Below are 18,684 nucleotides of genomic sequence, written 5' to 3'. Positions count from 1 at the left end.
TTCAAGTTATGAAAATGATTCGTTAAACATGTTTGTGGGTTTTACAGTAAAAAATATAACTTTTTTCTACTCGGATTTTGAATTTTTTGTCTGAATTTAGATCAACTGTGCTAATATAGTATACCAAAATGAAAAAATAACTCAAATTTCAGATATTTGAGGTTGTGCTGAAAATAATGATACCAAACAAGGCAAGAAAAACATATTTTAAAGGTGAAATATAGAGGTAAAATCAAAAGTAGTCAAAAACGGCCAATTATACCCTGGACCCCAGAGGGTTAAAGTCAACGAAGTTCACGCATAGCCTTTGCTGGAATTCGAGGCTCTGCTCAATAATTGATCTCAGCGTGAATATTTGTCCAATGCAGGACCTTCCACTTCTAAAACCCGCCTGCTCCTCGCGTAGCTGTTCGTCCACCGTATTAGTAGACTAAGATTTATTTTTAAATTAGATTAACTGATAATTAAAGATGATATCTGTGTGTGTAGCAGTGAAAAAAATGTCCCCTCGTAAGCTCCTGAAATGCTAAAGGAAGCAGGTAGATTGCTCAGAGCTGTGTTCACAGTTTACATAGCAGGCAGTTGTTCCAGATGTTCCAGACACTCATGTACAAAGTTGAGTTTCCCCGTGTGTGAGCTGTTTCCGGAGAAGAAATAAGAGCCGTAGTTGGTTCCCAGCCTCCCCGCCGATCCACTCTGTTGATCTGCATCCTTAATGAAGCATAAATAATAATAAATAAATAAATCTTTATTTATATAGCACCTTTCAAGACAGAATCACAAAGTGCTGCACATAAGATTACAAGTCATAAAAAGATTTAAAAAGAGAAAATAAAACAGGCATAACATTAACCAAAAGCAGTTTTAAAAAGGTAAGAGTTGTTTTTTAAAAACAGCTACTGAGTCCACAGTTCTTAATGCGTGGGGGAGAGAGTTCCACAGTCTTGGGGCCACAGTGACAAAAGCTCTATCACCCTTAGTCCTCCTTTTAGTATTTTTTATAGCAAGTAAGCCCTGATCAGATGACCTCAGAGACATGCTAGGGACATAGGGCTGTAGCAGATCAAATATGTAGGCTGGTGCCAGTCCGTGCACAGCTCTGTAGGTCAAGCAAACCTATCAGCAGAGCTTGGTTAGCTCAGGTATGCAGCGTGCTCAGACTGGTTCTTGGCATGCTCCTCCTCAACACTGTAGGTCTGTATACACTGTAATTATAGAGCACTCCCTCCTTCATGGTGCTTTTGTTATCATAGCGCTTACCTTCATGCCTGCAGGCACAGAAAAACAAAAGATGACCCAGGATGAATTTACTCGAATAACATTTGGCAAACTATAAAACAAAAAGTAAATCGCTGTCTGTTGATTGCAGGTCTAGTTCTTTAAGGGAATGTGTGCCTGGATTATGCAAGTCACGGCCGGAGTAAATGAAAAGAAAAGCCAAGTTTCCTGCTTGGTTATACATTAAACTAGTTGAAGGTCTGAACCTAATCTTCAGTGTCGAGCGGTATCACAGAGTTGTGTGTGAATAAAATACTAAATCATTTTCCTCAGTGAGCAACAGCGCAGTGTTGGTGTAACCTTCACTGTCATTTACCGCAGTAATACTGCAGGGCAAAAGTGATAGTACTGACTGATCCAAGTGTTACCCACACCAAAGTTTTGCGTGACCATGTCGACTTACAGCCTCGACTCAAAGCTGAGTTAGCCAGAGTTCTGCCTAAGATGGGCCAGATATAATGTGCGTTAAGACATTTGAGCCACTGTGCAGATGTGGCCCAGGATATAATCCTTGCAACACAAGTCAAGCACTTCACTTCATTGGCAGGTAAATAAACCTTTAGATACATTGTAATCTGCACGCATGACCTTCAGCTATAAGGACATAATGAAGGTTAGTTGCTTTATGTAGACTTCTTGCAGGCTTTCAGTCAGGTTACTGAGTGATATTTGTAAAGCTTTACACTTTGATTCTGTACCTTTACGGTTATCACTTGAGGTCGGTGTGATTGTTATCAGCACATCCTTTACATCCTAGAAATAGTGAGTTGGACCTGTAGTGGATTAGACTGGTTTGCCCTTTATTCGGCCCAATCATCTGGACATAGCTAATAGACACTTGCTCGTGTCATTTAACATGATAATTTCTCTTGCTTTATAAGGACACATAGACTAGAAATCTAAGTCTCTTAACCCAATCCAAAGCCATGAGATACTCTATGGCAGGGTTGTCCAACTCAAGTCCTCGAGAGCTACCGTCCTGCAGCTTTTAGATGCATCCCTGCTGCAACACAGCTGAATGAAATGGTTGGATGCCATCACATTTGGCAAAGCTGTTGTGTGTCACAACAAGGATGCATCTAAAAGCTGCAGGGTGGTAGCTCTTGAGGACTGGAGTTAGGGTATGTGACTTTTGGCTTTTGCACATTCTAATCCCAGGTCGTGGCAGTTGGCTAAAAAAAAAAAGGTCTACCAAAAAACAAAAAAACCTCCAAAAACAATTAACTTATCTTACAACTGTTAGTTCAGCTTCTGGTACAGTTATCTAGTACATGTATGAAATGTCATGTGTTTCCTGGACTGGATAAGAGATGCAGTCTTATTCTGTTCTAGCTGGGTTTTTAGTCTGATTATGGTCCAACAGCAGGTGTGGCAGGTGTATTCAGGCTATGCAAAAAGCCCACCCTGTGAAAAACTGAGCCTCACGTCGTTTGAATTCCACAGGTTTTTTTTAAAGCTTCTTCTCCCACAAAGCTTCTCTCTTGTGTTCTTGACAGCAAGTAAGGCGACACCGCTTCTTTCCCTCTGTCATTTCTCCTCTTTCTACCTTTCTCTCTCTCTGAAGGAGCTCAACTCTTTTCTTGCAAAAGCCAGAGGAGGACAGCAGGGAGAGGTGGGGGCTGAAATCAGAGCCATTGCCTTGGAGGTGGAGGCGATTTATAGCGTGTTTGTGCAGGAAGAGGAGGAGGAGCAGTGGGAGGAGAGCAGGCAGAGTGAAGGAAAGGAGGGCACGAAGCAGTGACAGAGGGTGAAGAACTGGGACAAAAGTCTGTCGAGAGAGAAAAGAACTCTGGAGTTTATTGTTGGAGCTTTGAAAGAGGAGGATTAGAAGGAGGGAATGAGGAGGGCTTGACTCACTCTATGCAGCTGAATTTGGATTTGCAGCCACATGTGCAGGAGAGGAAAAACCCAGGTACGGCGACAGGGTAAAGGTCGCTTCTGCTCTTTCTGCGTGTGTGTTTTAAAGGTTTTATACTGGCTTGTTTCTGCATCGTCCGTCTGCTTTGTTTATGTATACAATTCAAGAAATTATACGACGTAAAGGACACTGTGAAGCGTTACAGGAGTGAAATAACCAACATGCAGTGCTGTTAGCAATGATTTAAACCCATCTGTGTCCGGTCCCATTGTCGTTCAGCTTCTTCTCCTCAGGTTTCTGCCTTTGTGTCCAGAGCTGTGTTTTCACAGACAAAATGCATTTACTCGTTTGTCTTTGGGATGTTATTATAAGGCACCTTATAATGCACCTGCTCAGAGTACTGTAGGTGGAGGAGGATTTCATTACATTCAGACATGCTGTGTGATCTTGCCTCTGCTGGTTTCACCCGTCCTTGTGGATGTTTTTGATTTACTTTGTCCTGGGTATTCACATTTGTCACTTACAGTTCTGCCCTGCAGTACAATGAAGCTGAACGTAATATAGTTGGAGAGTGTGCAACGCTCAAAAGTGACATTCAGAAACTCTGCAGTGACATTTATTTCTTAAAAGGGTAGCCCTGTTTCTAAGGATAGGTTTCATTTCTCTGTAGTATTTGTCTGTCCACCGTAAACAGATTTGCTTTGATCTCTCTTAACTCTGAGCAACACGTGCAGCTTTCTGTGGCCTTTGTCTCAAATGCTGCGTTATAGAAACTATTCCTACACCCATTCTTTTTCTCTATATATGGTTAACCATGCACCCTCGCAAAGATTTATGTGTGAATAGTTATTAAGTTATTCAACTTCTTTACATCCACCATCATGACAGTGATTAGCTGAGCTGAGGGTTAGGGGTAGCTTTACCTTACTCTGTAGAATTTTCCAGTATACGTCGATCCCAAATTGTAAACTCAAGAACAATAAGGCCACAGATGCATATCGTAGACTTGGTCTGAGTTATGTTATAGTCTCTGTTTGTTTTAGACTGTTTGTTTAGCACGTGGTGCATTTGTTAAACATGTCTCCCAGTAAGTTTATTCAAGCACTATGCAGGTTGGTTGTATTTACTGGAGTATTTAAATTGGAAATGTATTTTCATTATGAAATAAGCGTGGATTGCAGAGTTTAATGGATGTAGAATAATGGCACCATTGATCTACAGCTTTGAAGCTTCAGATGTCACTGGGTGTGAAATCTCATGGAAGAATATAGGCTTCATAATGCAAAGAAAACAGAAAGAAGATGGGTTGAAGAGTGGGGCGTGACTTGTTGCTCGACTTTTTGACTCTTTGCTAATTTATTTGGCAGTTTGTTACTTTAAAATTAACATTTTTTAAAAGGAAATCTAATCTTACTTAGCATGTAACATGCTCTGCAGGACTACATGACAAATTTAGGAACCCAACAGTATGTAAAATATGTTCAGTTAAGTGTACTGCAGATTGCCACAATTCTAAAATTCTGCATCAATGAGAGGAGCTAAGTAATAATCAACAGTATGAAAAATGTAAATTAAAGTTCATTTATGTTTTAAACTTACAGGTCAGGAAGAAAAATTAGAGATATATTAGAAAAATAAAAGGCTGAATAATTCTTCCACCACAGCAATAAATCACGCTAAAGAGTTTTCTGGTATGAAGGATTGGAGTAAAATTCTTCAGTACTTTGAGTAATTTCTGACATGAACCTCCCAGGGATAATGTCGAGGCTCCAAAACTACTTGCACTGATTGGCAAAGGTTCACAGTTTGATTGAGGATTGGGGTCATTACCAATGATGGTGAGAACTCTTTATATTAGCAATAATTAAGACACATAGTTGTATTTGAAAAAATAATGTCTATAGCCGTTTTTTAAAGTGTAAAATGAAAATTGTGGCTCAGCTCATCTGTGAAAGAGCGAGACAAAGACACAGAAAGAGAGACAATGTATCATTGTCAGTTCCAGCTCTTGTCTGTGGGAGTACAGGGAAATTAAATGAAAAAGGTCGTTCCTGGTCACAAACTCACTAATCCCATCTCAGCTTACTCTGATACATCACAAAGAAACACTCTTGACCTGACAGAGCAGTCAGCACACTGACAGTACAGCTGATTAAATCCTGACCAAATGGAATCAAAGGAAAATCAATGGGGAATGAGCAGTACCTTACTCAGGCATGATTACGGGATCTCTGTAAATTATTAATAATAATAACAAAAGTAAGGAGAAGAAATGTTCACAAAGGACAAAGTGTCTGCTCTGAACTGACATTAAATTTGCTGTGCTAATTTGTTAAATGGCATGAAACGGAAAATAGAACTGAGGCTGATGGGAATGCTGGATGGAGTGGAGCATGAGGAGGGCTCTGAGAAAAGCTCGGGGAGCGAGTGTTTCTTCACTTCATCTTCTGGCTTCAGGATAGCACCAACTTTTCATAGCATCAGCATGTCGAGATTTTTCTCTAGAACCAACAACGACAACCTTATTTGCTAAAAGACGAACGGGCATGTGTTCACTGAAGTTTATTTTGACAGTCAATAAATACTAAATAATGAAAGTATTACAAGTGGAATCGATATTGAAACTTCATGAACGTAATGTTGTTTATCCTTTGCAGCAGCTGGCTGAGTGGACAAACATGGGCTAATGGCCTCCTCCTTCCTGGTTTTTGTTGAGCTAGAGCAAAAAGAAAAGACATTGATGTGTTTCATCATGTGTATCAACACAAAATTATAGAATGAAAGTTTTCAGAAAATGCAGCCATGGGGACTCGACATTGTGGTTGATGTTAATCATGGTAGAAACAAAATATCACCATAGCAGTCTCCCTGTCGATGTCCAACGAGCTATTGTTTCACCGTTCAAGCTGTGCTCTCTAACTATTCGATATGTTACTTCAATCTGTTTGACTAAACGCTGCAAAGGCACCTTAAATATGATCTTTTTCATTTGGGTCATTGACCTTAACGGAACTGCCACAAACAGACTTTTTGTATTCGTCTTTTTAAATGTTTTAAATTTGAGTTTTATTTCCTCATAGCATGTCTCCTCTCTTGCACTGAGTTGAGTAATAGAGCTGGTGTGTTTTACAGAGGAAAAATCTGCACTAAAGAAAAATGTTTGTCTCTCTAGAGAAGCTGCAGGGAAAAGAGTGCACGTGTCAAGGCTTTGAGTGCAACTCATGGAGCAAAGGGTGAAAACTGGGTGGAAAGACTCTGAAACACGATGAACATTGATGCCGGAGGGAAAGGATGGAGAAAGTTTTCCTTTTCTTCACACTGACACTTGTCTCTGCCTCTATACAGAAATTCTGAAAAATGATGCTGGTGAACAAACCTGAGCAGCAGATTGGTGATACTGGACAAAGCTCTTAGAAAGGAGGTGGTTTTAGATTTCACTCAGTCTGTTGTTGCTGTCTGATTTAGTGAGTGAATGTTGACCATAGCCAAGAAAGACATCATGTGCCAGAACGCCGGTCCAATTCTGATCCAACTTTAAATAGGACATATTATTTCACTTCCCCATCAGGGAAAACCTTTATATAGCTTTTTATGCATGTAAACGTCCACAGACAACAGATGCTGTGTTCTCATACAGAAAACCCTGTTGTCGAACTACCTCAGTGCCTTGTTGGTTGCCATGGCTTTCCCCCACTACTTATCTGGTAGTGGGGGAAACGTTTTGGTATGCCATCACATAAAGTATGGCAACTGCCTCACTTTTATATACTTATACTCGAAGCCAGTCCTGCTAAATGTCTCAGATATACAAATATCTGAGACATTTCCAAATATCTATTTCCAGCTGATGGCTGCAAAAATTAACACGGGGGCTTAAAAGGTCAAAGGTCAAGTTTTCCAAAAATCTTGTGAATGCAATAAGTCAAGAAGACCTTTCTCTGCACTCACTGTTTATACATGACTGTGCATTTAATCATGAATTATTATTCATCTCTGGCTCTTTTTTCCCATCTTCCTCCCCTCACCCTGGCTGCCCCTCCCTGAGCCTGGTTCTGCCAAAGGTTTCTTCCTGTCAAAAGGGAGGTTTTCCTTTCCACTGTTGCCAAAGCGCTTGTTCATAGGTGGCCATGTGAGGTTTCCTCTCTTTTCCTCTGCATTATTTTAGGGTCTTTACTGGGGTTGTTCAATATAACGAAATATATCGAATGACGATATAAAAACGTTTATCGTTTCCTATCACTCTATCGTTTGTTTCGTGGTGTCATGAAATAAACAGTTTACAGCAATATATGTTTATCGTTTTGATGGTCACTGTAGTGGCTATATTAGTTTCTTAAAGTTCTCTCTTTCTCTTATATTTAATATAACCACACTACAGACAGACAAGCGCCTGTTTTTACGTGTTGTCGTTAGCAACAATGATGGTAAAATGGTCGCGTGGCTCTGCTGTCCGCTTGTTTGTTTTCCACGTAAACCTTTCACAATAAAGCTCAAGATCCTGTTGAGACTTAAACTGAGTCACGTGAAAGATCAGATTATTTACGGATGAGAAGCAAAAAGAGCCGTCAGTTGCTAAAAAATAAACCGTAGACTCAAACGTTAGAACAGGCTTTTCCCCGCAGCACGCTGTGTAATAAATACAAAGAAAACGGCGCCGTTACAACTTATGTCTAAAAATGTATCGTTTCATGCATCGGTTAAAACACTCGACTCCAGGTACACGACGCCCAGCTGGAAACACTTCACTTGAGTCGAGCTGCCCGAGATTCACAGAATTTACAAAACATGTTACATTTTTGTGATTTATATCATTATCGGGATATGAGATTTTGGTCATATCGCACAGCCCTAGTCTTTACTTTATAATTGGCAACTGTTGTTGTGGTTTGTCACAATATAAATAAAGCTGAGTTGAAGTGACCTGGGATTTTCAAATTGTCAGCATTGGTGCATTTCCTAGAAATTAGTGACCTCGACCTAAACATTAGAGGTCAAGTTTTCTCAGAATCTTGTGAATCCAATAACTTGAGAAGAAGACAACATAGAAATTGATACCAGAGAGGTGTGTCTACTAGTAACCTGGGGTGTAGCAGTGATGGTTGCCAGTACTTTTTAATAATAATATCATTTAGTAAGAGAAAAAAGTAACTATCCCGGAGAGAAAGCAAATATTCTTCACAACACTGTTCGTGCCCTCCATACTCTTGGATGGTTTGAGATCCTTATAGTTATAAAAAGCAATGTTGCCTCGAAAGTTGAGATGGTTGTGTGTTCATGAAGCATGCTGAAGCCGGCAGAAGAAAAGAAAGACACTGTTAATGAAAAGGAAAAACTAATACGGGGCCCTCCTGCCTGCTATGAAATCAACATTTTCAATGATCAGAAGCTGGGAGGGATAATTGGGTTACTGTATATATAATAACACAGTGTGTGGTGATTGCTGCTCTCAGTTTACAGATAGTAATTCCTTGTTTTTCCTCATTACCTATTTATGGGTTAAAGAGGATCAGCTTTTATTGTTAGCATAATGTAAAGCAGTGCCTCTTCTGCCAAGGTTGTTGACAGCCATCGAGTAGTCGTGTGAGGGGAGCTTTGAGCGCTCTTGAGGTCTTCTTCCTGCACGTGGGTCAGGGAGCTGAATAGAGGATGAGTGGAGTTGATTATTGGTCTCCACTCTTATCTCTCTCCTCTAATGCAGAAGCATCTGCTGATTATTCCCTTAATCAGGACTATCCTCTTTGTGATTAGCTTAGGGCTAAAAGAGCTCCTCACTCACAACGAGGACACGCCCACTGGACTAAAGCTTTGCTCTGGGTTCCTAATTGCATTATCATATGTTGTGTGTGAAGACTGATGGGCAGAGGTGGGTAGTAACGAGTTACATTTACTCTGTTACATTTACTTGAGTAAGTTTTTGAAAAAAATGTACTTTTAAAGTTTTTTGCACGATACTTTTTACTTGAGTACATTTGTGAAGAAGAAACTGTGCTTTTACTCCGCTACATTTGGCAATATTCGACTTGTTACTTTTAAAAAAATGATTAATTTCACACGTTACATAATACTGCTAATAATGGATCATGCCGCCAGTGGAGTTTTCTGTAACTCTTTTACCAATCAGATGTGGCCATGCAGTCACATGACCAGTTTGAAACTGTGGCGGGCAGAGCGGCCCAAGCGTTTTAAAGTAGCGACACACGGAAAGAAGAAAACTAGGGCTGCCACGATTAGTCGACTATTAAAATCGTCAACGACTAATTTAATAGTCGACGCGTCATTTGAAGCTTTGTAAGATCCCAAAAGACACAGTAGTAGTATTTAAGAGTGTAATAATGGACTGAAACAGAAGATGGCAGCACTGCATGTACAAGGATGCCAGCTGCCGTTAAACACAGAAGAAGAAGAGGCTGTGTCCCAGAATTCATATGTCTGTGAAGGTTCTCAGTCATCCAGGTCATCATAGTCAAAGGAGCTTGCAAAGAAAAGCGTCTGGACTTCTTTAAGTTGCTTGAAGACGTTTCACCTCTCATCCGAGAAACTTCTTCAGTTCTAAGGTCAAATGGTGGAGAGTCCCAGATATAAACCTAGTGGGAGTTTCCCCCCACAGAGGGACAAAAGGACCCCCTGATGATCCTCTAATCGCCTGAGCCAAGGTGTGAAACTGGGTGTGGGTCCCAATCAGCCAGAGTTTCGGGTGTGTTCATTGTGAAACCTGGCCCCACCTTATCATGCGAATTCCTGAGGTCAGATGGCCCAGGATGTGAGTGGGCGTTAAGGCGTCTGGGAAGGGATCTCAAAACTGGATTATAGATGGCAGAGAGTTGGTGTCGTAAACCCACCGCCTCTGTTCAAAGATGGTCGCTCACAGTGGACATAGATGGCTTCTTTCACTCCTCTTTCAAACCATCTGTCCTCTCTGTCCAAAATGTGAACATTGGCATCCTCGAAAGAGTGTCCTTTATCCTTAAGATGCAGATGGACTGCTGAGTCTTGTCCTGTGGAGGTGGCTCTTCTATGTTGTGCCATGCGCTTGTGAAGTGGCTGTTTGGTCTCTCCAATGTAGAGGTTGTTAAGTTAAGTTTGTGTTTTGGCGTTTTGTTGACAAAACGCAAAACAGACACCATCATTGCAGTCCATCTGCATCCATCTGCAGTCCATCTGCATCTTAAGGATAAAGGACACTCTTTCGAGGATGCCAATGTTCACATTTTGGACAGAGAGGACAGATGGTTTGAAAGAGGAGTGAAAGAAGCCATCTATGTCCACTGTGAGCGACCATCTTTGAACAGAGGCGGGGTTTACGACACCAACTCTCTGCCATCTATAATCCAGTTTTGAGATCCCTTCCCAGACGCCTTAACGCCCACTCACATCCTGGGCCATCTGACCTCAGGAATTTGCATGATAAGGTGGGGCCAGGTTTCACAATGAACACACCCGAAACTCTGGCTGATTGGGACCCACACCCAGTTTCACACCTTGGCTCAGGCGATTAGAGGATCATCAGGGGGTCCTTTTGTCCCTCTGTGGGGGGAAACTCCCACTAGGTTTATATCTGGGACTCTCCACCATTTGACCTTAGAACTGAAGAAGCTTCTCGGATGAGAGGTGAAACGTCTTCAAGCAACTTAAAGAAGTCCAGACGCTTTTCTTTCAAGCTCCTTTGCCCAGAATTCATAGCGCGGCCCAGCTCAGTTTCCAACAATGGCGGCAGCTAGTTAGTTTTAATATTACTCTTATTATTCTTTCTGGGTCACAAAATAAACGTTTAACATATTTTCAGGCGAGAATGTAGCTGTGTAAACCTCAAATATCTGCTCAGTTTATCAGAGACACCACATATTTTCAAAAGCGCTCCGACGTTTTCGGAGACGTCTGTTACCCACTAGCTCGATAGCTAGCCGGGGGCTAGGCTCACTAGAGCCGGTGAGAACACCGGACTCCCGGCAAATCGTTTTCAAACCCACCGCCGTCTTTCGCTACTCAGGTTAAACATAAGTCACTTAGATAACTTAAAAATGTTATTGTTTGGCTTTTTCAGTATTTTATTTGTTCCTGAGTAAATCGGTTTGGCTGAGATTAAAGTTATAGTTTTTACACAGCTGAATAAACGTCAAGCAGACAGCTGATTATCAGAAGTGTGAGATGCTCGAGAAATACTCCGGTGTCCTGTTATATTTTAGATAGCAAGGAGTTTATTAAACTTCACCGAAACAATCTGCAAATTTCATTAAAATTTAATAAACTATCATCTTGTCTTTATTTTTAGTTAGCACATACCTTAAACACTTAAAGCTGTAAGCTAATGATAGTTATATAAGAGCAGATGCTGCTGGTGCAATAAGCTGTACGTTTTACGTCCAATGGATGCATGATCTGATTAGTCGACTAATCGCAAAAATAATTGGTGACTAGTCGACTATCAAAATAATGGTTTGCGGCAGCCCTACCATCCACTCATCCATCTACCCACCCATCCATCCACCCACCCATCCATCCATCCACCCACTCATTCACCCATCATTCCACTATCTATCCACATCAGCAAAATGTTAGATATAGGACTCAAACCTTGGTGCTAAACACCTAGCTTCAAAATCAAGTCTGAACCCCTTAAACAAGCGTTTGAAACAAATAATCCAGGTCAGCCTCATTGAACGGGCTCTGCTGACGGTGTCGCTCTTTGTGGCAGCAGTTTCTATTGTTACATAATGCGACATTAAGGACTGAAGTGTAAGAATCTCAGAGTCTGTCGTTTTCTGTACAGGTTTGCATCAGTGGAGCGAGTTCAGGCGGACACGCCTCGCTCTCGTCTTCATACACCAAACACTCCTCTGAACCTGTCCACCACCCGGACAGTCATCCATATTCTTCTTCTGCTGCTCATCCCTCGTTCTGCCCCATCAGTAATTCAGTAACACACCAGGTGCTTGACAGGAAAACTTTGTGATGTTTTTCAGAGGATGAATTTTACTGTCTAGTTGATGTGTTTCAGTCCTTTTTGACATAAATGGTTGCACCGGTTTTCGAAAGCCCTCTGCTTTGATTTAATTTGAGGGTGAACGAAAGTGAATTGCTGCTTTGGGGACGATAGCAGAGGAATGTTTAGGAATTGTTGCTTCTCTGTGGTTGCTGTGTTATCCTTTAATTTACAGCCATTAGACTGAGTTATCTGTTGTTGTGCCTCCACCCCGGTGCCGCCCACGCTGTCCCTTCAGTGCTGTTCTCAGCTGCTTCGATGACAGAGGGGGCTGCAGACTGCCGCAGTCCTCCGGTGCTCCCCGCTCACAGCGCTTTTACTGCTACAATTAGAGCAGAGAAAACGTTTTGTGCAGCTCCTGCAGAATCCACAAAAGCTGCCTATTAAACACCTCTTTAGTGGCACTGCCCCTCACTTTTATTTCCTCTCTGAGTTTATGGCTGTTAGAGGCGGAGTGTCCAGTACACTGCCACGACCTATAGCTCAGCCCCCACCTCATTTACTTCCTCTCCTTTTTGCTTTTTTTGCTTTTCTCTGAATCTGGTAATCTTCTACGTACTATGGCTACCTTGCCTCTTCCTTTTCATTTCATTCTTTACCTCCAATTACCTCTGCTCCTCTTTTTTTCTGTTTCCCTTTGATTGTTGTTCCTCCTTAATCTTCTTTTCATTTCTTTTTCATTGTTTATCTCATTCCCTAGTACTTTTTCTCTGCTTCCTATGCCCTTTTAACCTCTCTGCTTCCCTTCTTTTCCTCATTCCTTTCTTCCTATCTTCTTTTTCCTTTCCTTTTTCCTGTCTTGACCTTTCCCTTCTCTTTTTATATATTCTTCCTCACATTTTCTCCTGTTTTTCTTCCTCATTTCTCTTCCTTTTTTCTTTACCTGTCCCTTCTTTCTTTTCTTGTTTGTTCCCACTCCCATTTCCTTATCTTTCAAACTTCTTCCCTCTTTATCTCTTTCCCTGTTCTTTTGCTTGCCTCTCTCATTCTCTTTCTCTTCCCCCCACCACACTTCTCTTCCTTCTCCCCTCTTCTTAATCTTTACTCTCCCTGCTCTCCATCTCAGCTCTCCTCCTCCTCCTCTCTTCCTGTCTCAGCACCTTTCATTGCTCTTAACGACATAGAGCGCATACATCAGCCTCACTAATTAACTCATAAATCATCTCTATGTAGTTGGAAAGTTGAAATGTCTGGCAGAGTGTTGGAGAGCCTTTCAGCGTGCAGTGTGATCCACTTTTACAGCAGATAATTGTTGTGGTTTTAATAATGCATCACTTTAAACCATGTGGGGCTGAACCACAAATAACAGTTTGGGTTTTTTTGTGGTTTAAGTCGTTGTAAATTTCTCAGTGTTTCTCCTTCTAGGTTTCGTGGGAATAACGTGTGGTAAAAACTGAATCAACATTTCAATTCAGCTCAAACACCTGACAGAGCTCAGCTCCATTATTAAACAGTCGGTTTGCTGGTAAAGTGATTTGTTGGAATCCTGTAACATTTGAGTCAAACAGGTGATGGTAATGTGGGTGGAGTGGACAATTAGCAAGGAAGGGGAAACTATGTTAGGCATGATATCCTGCTAACATTCACAGTAACACCCAAGAGTTATTGCTCTGACAGCCTTGTTGACCCCACAGCAGCACTGAGCACCACACATTTGTGTTTGTTTGTTTTTTAATTTAAAAAAGCTGTGGTTGCTAAGTTAGCTCATGCATTGTGTTAGGTGTTAGCTGTTACAGTTACCAACTCCATATACTGCTAAAAAAAATTAAGGGAACACTTCAACATTTTTAAGTTGTGGGGTGGGGCGTAGGGGCAGTGCCCCCCTTTGGCCCCACCTTGGTGCCACTCCTGTTGTTGGGAATTGATTACCTTCTTAGACACAGATGTGGCACAAAAATGGCAGGAAGAAGAACAAAAGTTAATTCCTGATGCTAGACATAGTTGATTTAACAAAACAAAAAACATTAAGTCTGTCTGGTAGCTGCTCTGGAGCTTTCTATCATATCACGTGGTCACATGGGTTTCCCCGCTAAAGACTGAAAACACTTTTATTAAACATTCTGAAAAATGATGTGTGTGCAGCTGATACGTGGGGATATTTCTTTCAGACAAGTTTTACATATTTGCATGTTTGGATGACAAAAAATACTTAAGTTTATCAGAAGTGTGTCAGCAGTACTTCATGTAGTACCAGAGGTTTTGCTTTTTGGGTATTTAAAACTTTGCAAATGAATGAAAAGAGGATCAAAAGACTTCCTGCAAAAAATATATTACGGTTTTTAGGTAACAATCACTTGGCAGGTTACAGTCATGGTGTGTCAGGATTTAGATTAAATGCATATTGCCCACAAAACAACATAAAGGACGAATACATGAGAATACAGTCACGTGTTAAATGGGCTGCACTTCCACATTCACCAGCTTACACCACACATCAGTGGCACCAGAGATGTTACAGAATAAGATTTTTTTTCAACTTATTTCCTTAAATAAGGCCTCGTTTCAGACAGATTTAAAATTTCAAACTGAATATTTGGATGTTTGTTTGTTTTTAAACATAATTTTTAGACTTTTACACATAAAATATTACCTGTGAATCTGCTGTGTATGACGTATAACAAGGAAACATCCCCAGTAATTATGGCTGCACTGCAGTGCGTAAGTATTTGGACGATGCTAATTTGTTGCCTTTGTACTCCACCACCACACAACCAACATGTGACTGAAGTGCAGACGTTCGGCTTCAATTGCAGGGGTTTAATAAAAGCACTGCATTACCTGTTGAGGAATTATAGCCCTTTTTATATGTAGTCCCCGTTTTTTAGAGGCTGAAAATGGGGGACTACAAATGACTGACAGTTTAATGGCTGCACAAGCCTGTGTTTAAACGGGCCAAGGAACAAAGTCAGCGGGTGTTTAAGCGCTTCAGTAATGCTTTTAAAATGTAAATTTAGCTCCTAGTTATTAAGCGCAGAAATATTCTTGAAGATTTTTCTTCCACGTGAGCTGCAGCCTCCAGCACAAAGTTTCCTTCTTTCTGCTATGAGCTTGCTTCCATACTGTTTCCCACTGGCAGCCCTCTCTCCTCTCCGGGCTTGTGTCTAATTAAAGAGGGATTAATGAATCACGTTGTTAAACAAAGACAGACCTCCCGCTCTAATCAGGCTCACATAGAGGGAGGGAGGCCAGCACAGACAGAGCTGGACTGACAAACATGGAGAGCTAAACTGAAACTTGTATGGGACTTTCCCCCTTTTCAAGTTTTCTGTGTGTATGGAGCAAAGTGACTCTTTCTCCTTCTTTCAGTTCAGTTCAGCTTCATCGACTGAAACAGTCATGTGAGCTCTGCACGGTGACTCCAAACCTCAAGCTGAATGCTTTTAAAACATCGACTCTAATGCGTCTGCCTGTAATTATATAGTCAGCTAATCCATGAAGTTCTGCAGATGCAGCTCAGGAGCCTCGTGTTCACATCCAAGCAGTGGTTTGATCTTTGCTTTTTGGTTTGAGTATTTCTGTTGCTGACGTCCTGAATTTTCACCACATCGGGCTCCAGTCTTTACCGAGAACGATGTGAAAAACGTTCGGTGTGTGGCAGAAAGAAATGTCCTGGTGATGAGAGGTCAGAGAGCGATCAGACGTGCTGGAGCTGAAAGGCTACAGTAGCTCACTAAGTCTCCACAGCTGTGCTGAGCTGAAAAGCAGCTCAGATTAACAGGATGTCCAACCTTGAGGCAGACAGGCATGAGCATGCCAGCCAAGAGCAGCAACTCGATGATACAATGAACAGAGATGTGCCAAAACTTTAATCAGACTCCTTATTTTATCTTTGAAGGTCCAGAGTCACTCACTGTTTAGACTAAATATCACCTTCAGTCAGGGACAAAGTGTGGGCCATGAAGGTGCTGCAGTCATGACAGAAATTCAATTACAAGTACGTACAGTTACATATTATATAAATATATTGATTTAGTGGCTGCACGGTGGCACGGTGGTTAGCACTGTTGCCGCACAGCAACAGTTGCATGTTCTCCCCGTGTTTGCGTGGGTTCCCTCCGGGTACTCCGGCTTCCTCCCACCGTCCAAAGGCATGCAGCTTGTGGGGATAGGTTAATTGGATAATCCAAATTGCCACTAGGTGTGAATGTGTGAGTGAATGTGAGCGCGAATGGTTGTCTGTCCCTGTGTGTTGGCCCTGCGACAGACTGGCGACCTGTCCAGGGTGTACCCCGCCTTTCGCCCTATGACAGCTGGGATAGGCTCCAGCGCCCCCCGCGACCCTGAAAAGGATAAGCGGAAGCGAATGGATGGATGGATGGATGGATGGATATTGATTTAGTAACAAAAGTGAATAAAACTGGTCACAGGAGGTGGTTACTTTGTGATGTTATACATTTCTCCTTGAAGGTTGTGGACCAGCGACAGGAGTGTCACACATGGCAGCGTTAGCGAGTGTATCCAGCAGCACTTTTCCTCAAGCGTCAGTGTTGTATTTGTAAATGTTTGTGTGATGAAGAGCCAGATTTTAAAAGTTGTCTCTTGGTTTTGTAAAATTGTGTCTCTGTAAGACAGAGGTGCAATAATCGAGGTCGAAAGCAAATATCATTATGAGTGTAACAGGCTGTGAGTGTCGGCCTGGGTTTGGTTTGGTGATTTTGGGCCATCTGTGAGGACTCTTGGATGAGGTCTGGCTGTCCTCTGGTACTTTCGGACCGTGTGATTGTGTCTTCTTCTGTGGTTCAGATCTCTTACAGATTGGGTCCAGACTTCTTAGAACCGTAAGCTTTCTAACTCAGATAGTAATGAATCACTCATAAGAAATCTGCAGACTGCTTTGGGATGAGACCCAATCAGCTGGAATGAAGAGAAATTGTTCTTGGTTTTTAGACGTCCTTGAAACAAAACGAGCTTGGAAAACTGGACATGTGTCAGTTTTCCACATTGAAATCTTGTGAACTCAGTATTTGTTGGTTAAATTGAGATTTTTCTTCAGTAACGACTTGAACTCGGACGGCTCTGTTCTAAGTGTCCTGTTTTGACTCTGTGTTCTTCTCTACTCAGATGAAAGGATGCTGCAGAGACCTGCCGAGGGACTGAGCCCCACCTGATAACCCCCACCCCCACCCCGCCCCTCCCCTCGTCCTCTTCCCGACCCCTGACCCTCAGAGCCCTCAGTGCCGCTGTCCCATCATGAACCTTCTTTGCCGCGGGCGCCTAAAGCTGCTGGCGGCGTCACTCACAGCCATCGTCCTGCTCACCTGGCTCTACCTTCTGGCTGGAAACCTGGAAAGTGAGTATGAAGAGATTTCAGGATGTGCGCGCAACAAAATCACTCAACGTGAGTTCTGCCAAGCATTGATCATTACACGGTCCAAACTGAGAATCCACACAGTGTAATTTTCATAGACGCTGGCTTGTGGTCTGGGTCAGACAGCGTCGCAGGAATCCTACCAGCGACAGCAACACATCAATTATCAGATGCATTTTGCAGCTCGGCTCAGTTTCCTTTCAGTCTGACTATGAAGTTACATTTTTAAACGCATGGAGGCAGTTTTCTGTTTAGTTTGCTTTTTCATTCAGAGAGACGTTTTTGCGTGGTGTCTCCTCGAGAAGCTTTAATAACACACATACTAACACAGGAAGTCACATGTTAGAGGCACAGTATCTCTGCCAGTGCAGCTTCAGGATGAATTGCTTTTTAATTATTTTGAATTCAACCTTGACACTTGTATGAACTTACATTTTCTGTGGATCATGTCAGCAGTCCTCTGATCTGTAATGTAGTGCTGGATCAAACTATAATGAACCGATTTGGGAAACATTGTACCAGTTGTGGGGGTTTTGCCACAGACTTTGTTGATCTAAGTAAGCAGCCTTGGCTTTAATCTCATTAAAACTGAGGATGCATATCTAATGATTCTCCTTTTAACAATTTATATCCAGGGCCAGCATTTAGTGCCAAAGGACTAAATAGTTTTATGTATTGAAATATTATCTACATGCTTAGATCCTCACAAGGCTTAGAAGTTTCACATAAATATAATAAAGACACCGATAAGGTCTTCTGGCACCTCTTCTGTTCTTGATGTGTCTCCCAGTCTCCCACTGTCAGACCACCAAAGCGCCCCTCAAACCATCACACGGAGTCAAGAACTTGCTCAGGATTTGTATTATTTCTGTTTTGATCCAAACACCTCAAACCTTGATCAGTGATTCCTTAACAATTAATGTCACTTGGAACAACTCGATTTTATGTTAACCCTCACAGCAGCAGGTGATATATCTGTGTGCTGGGCTGTTTTTACAGGTTAAAAAAATCAAGTCAAATCGTGCTGCGTCAGTGTGACTGCATTCACATTCATACCATGTTGGAAGCGATAAAGAAGCGAGGCCCAACCTATGAGGCTCAAAGATTGATTTTACAGAAAAGTGTCCAGTGTGCTCATCTAAGAGTGACACGTGACACTGGTGTCAGCGTTGATGGGAAGGAGGATGCAGGTTTACTCCTCAGTGTTTTTCACGTACACACGTACACACACACACACACACACACACGTACACACACACA

General features: G+C 41.9%; 1 protein-coding gene across 3 annotated transcripts in view; it reads left to right on the top strand.

The window, feature by feature from the left end:
• The window catches only part of large2 (LARGE xylosyl- and glucuronyltransferase 2), a 93,140-nt gene that overhangs the window by 46,378 nt on the left and 28,078 nt on the right, over positions 1-18,684 (top strand). For 2 of the 3 annotated variants that reach the window (XM_005949518.2, XM_042215173.1), the window contains one exon: positions 17,178-17,406. In XM_005949518.2, the coding sequence (XP_005949580.1) occupies positions 17,307-17,406 (100 nt within the window). In that variant the 5' untranslated portion in view covers positions 17,178-17,306. Of the gene's footprint in view, positions 1-230; positions 3,191-17,177; positions 17,407-18,684 lie in introns of those variants that run through there. The other variant, XM_005949519.2, reaches the window with a different exon arrangement.

The sequence above is a fragment of the Haplochromis burtoni genome, unplaced genomic scaffold (assembly GCF_018398535.1).
Source record: "Haplochromis burtoni strain Fernald_Lab_line unplaced genomic scaffold, NCSU_Asbu1 Contig_668, whole genome shotgun sequence".
NCBI classification, from domain to species: domain Eukaryota; kingdom Metazoa; phylum Chordata; class Actinopteri; order Cichliformes; family Cichlidae; genus Haplochromis; species Haplochromis burtoni.
This window is presented reverse-complemented; position numbering and strand designations above follow the sequence as displayed.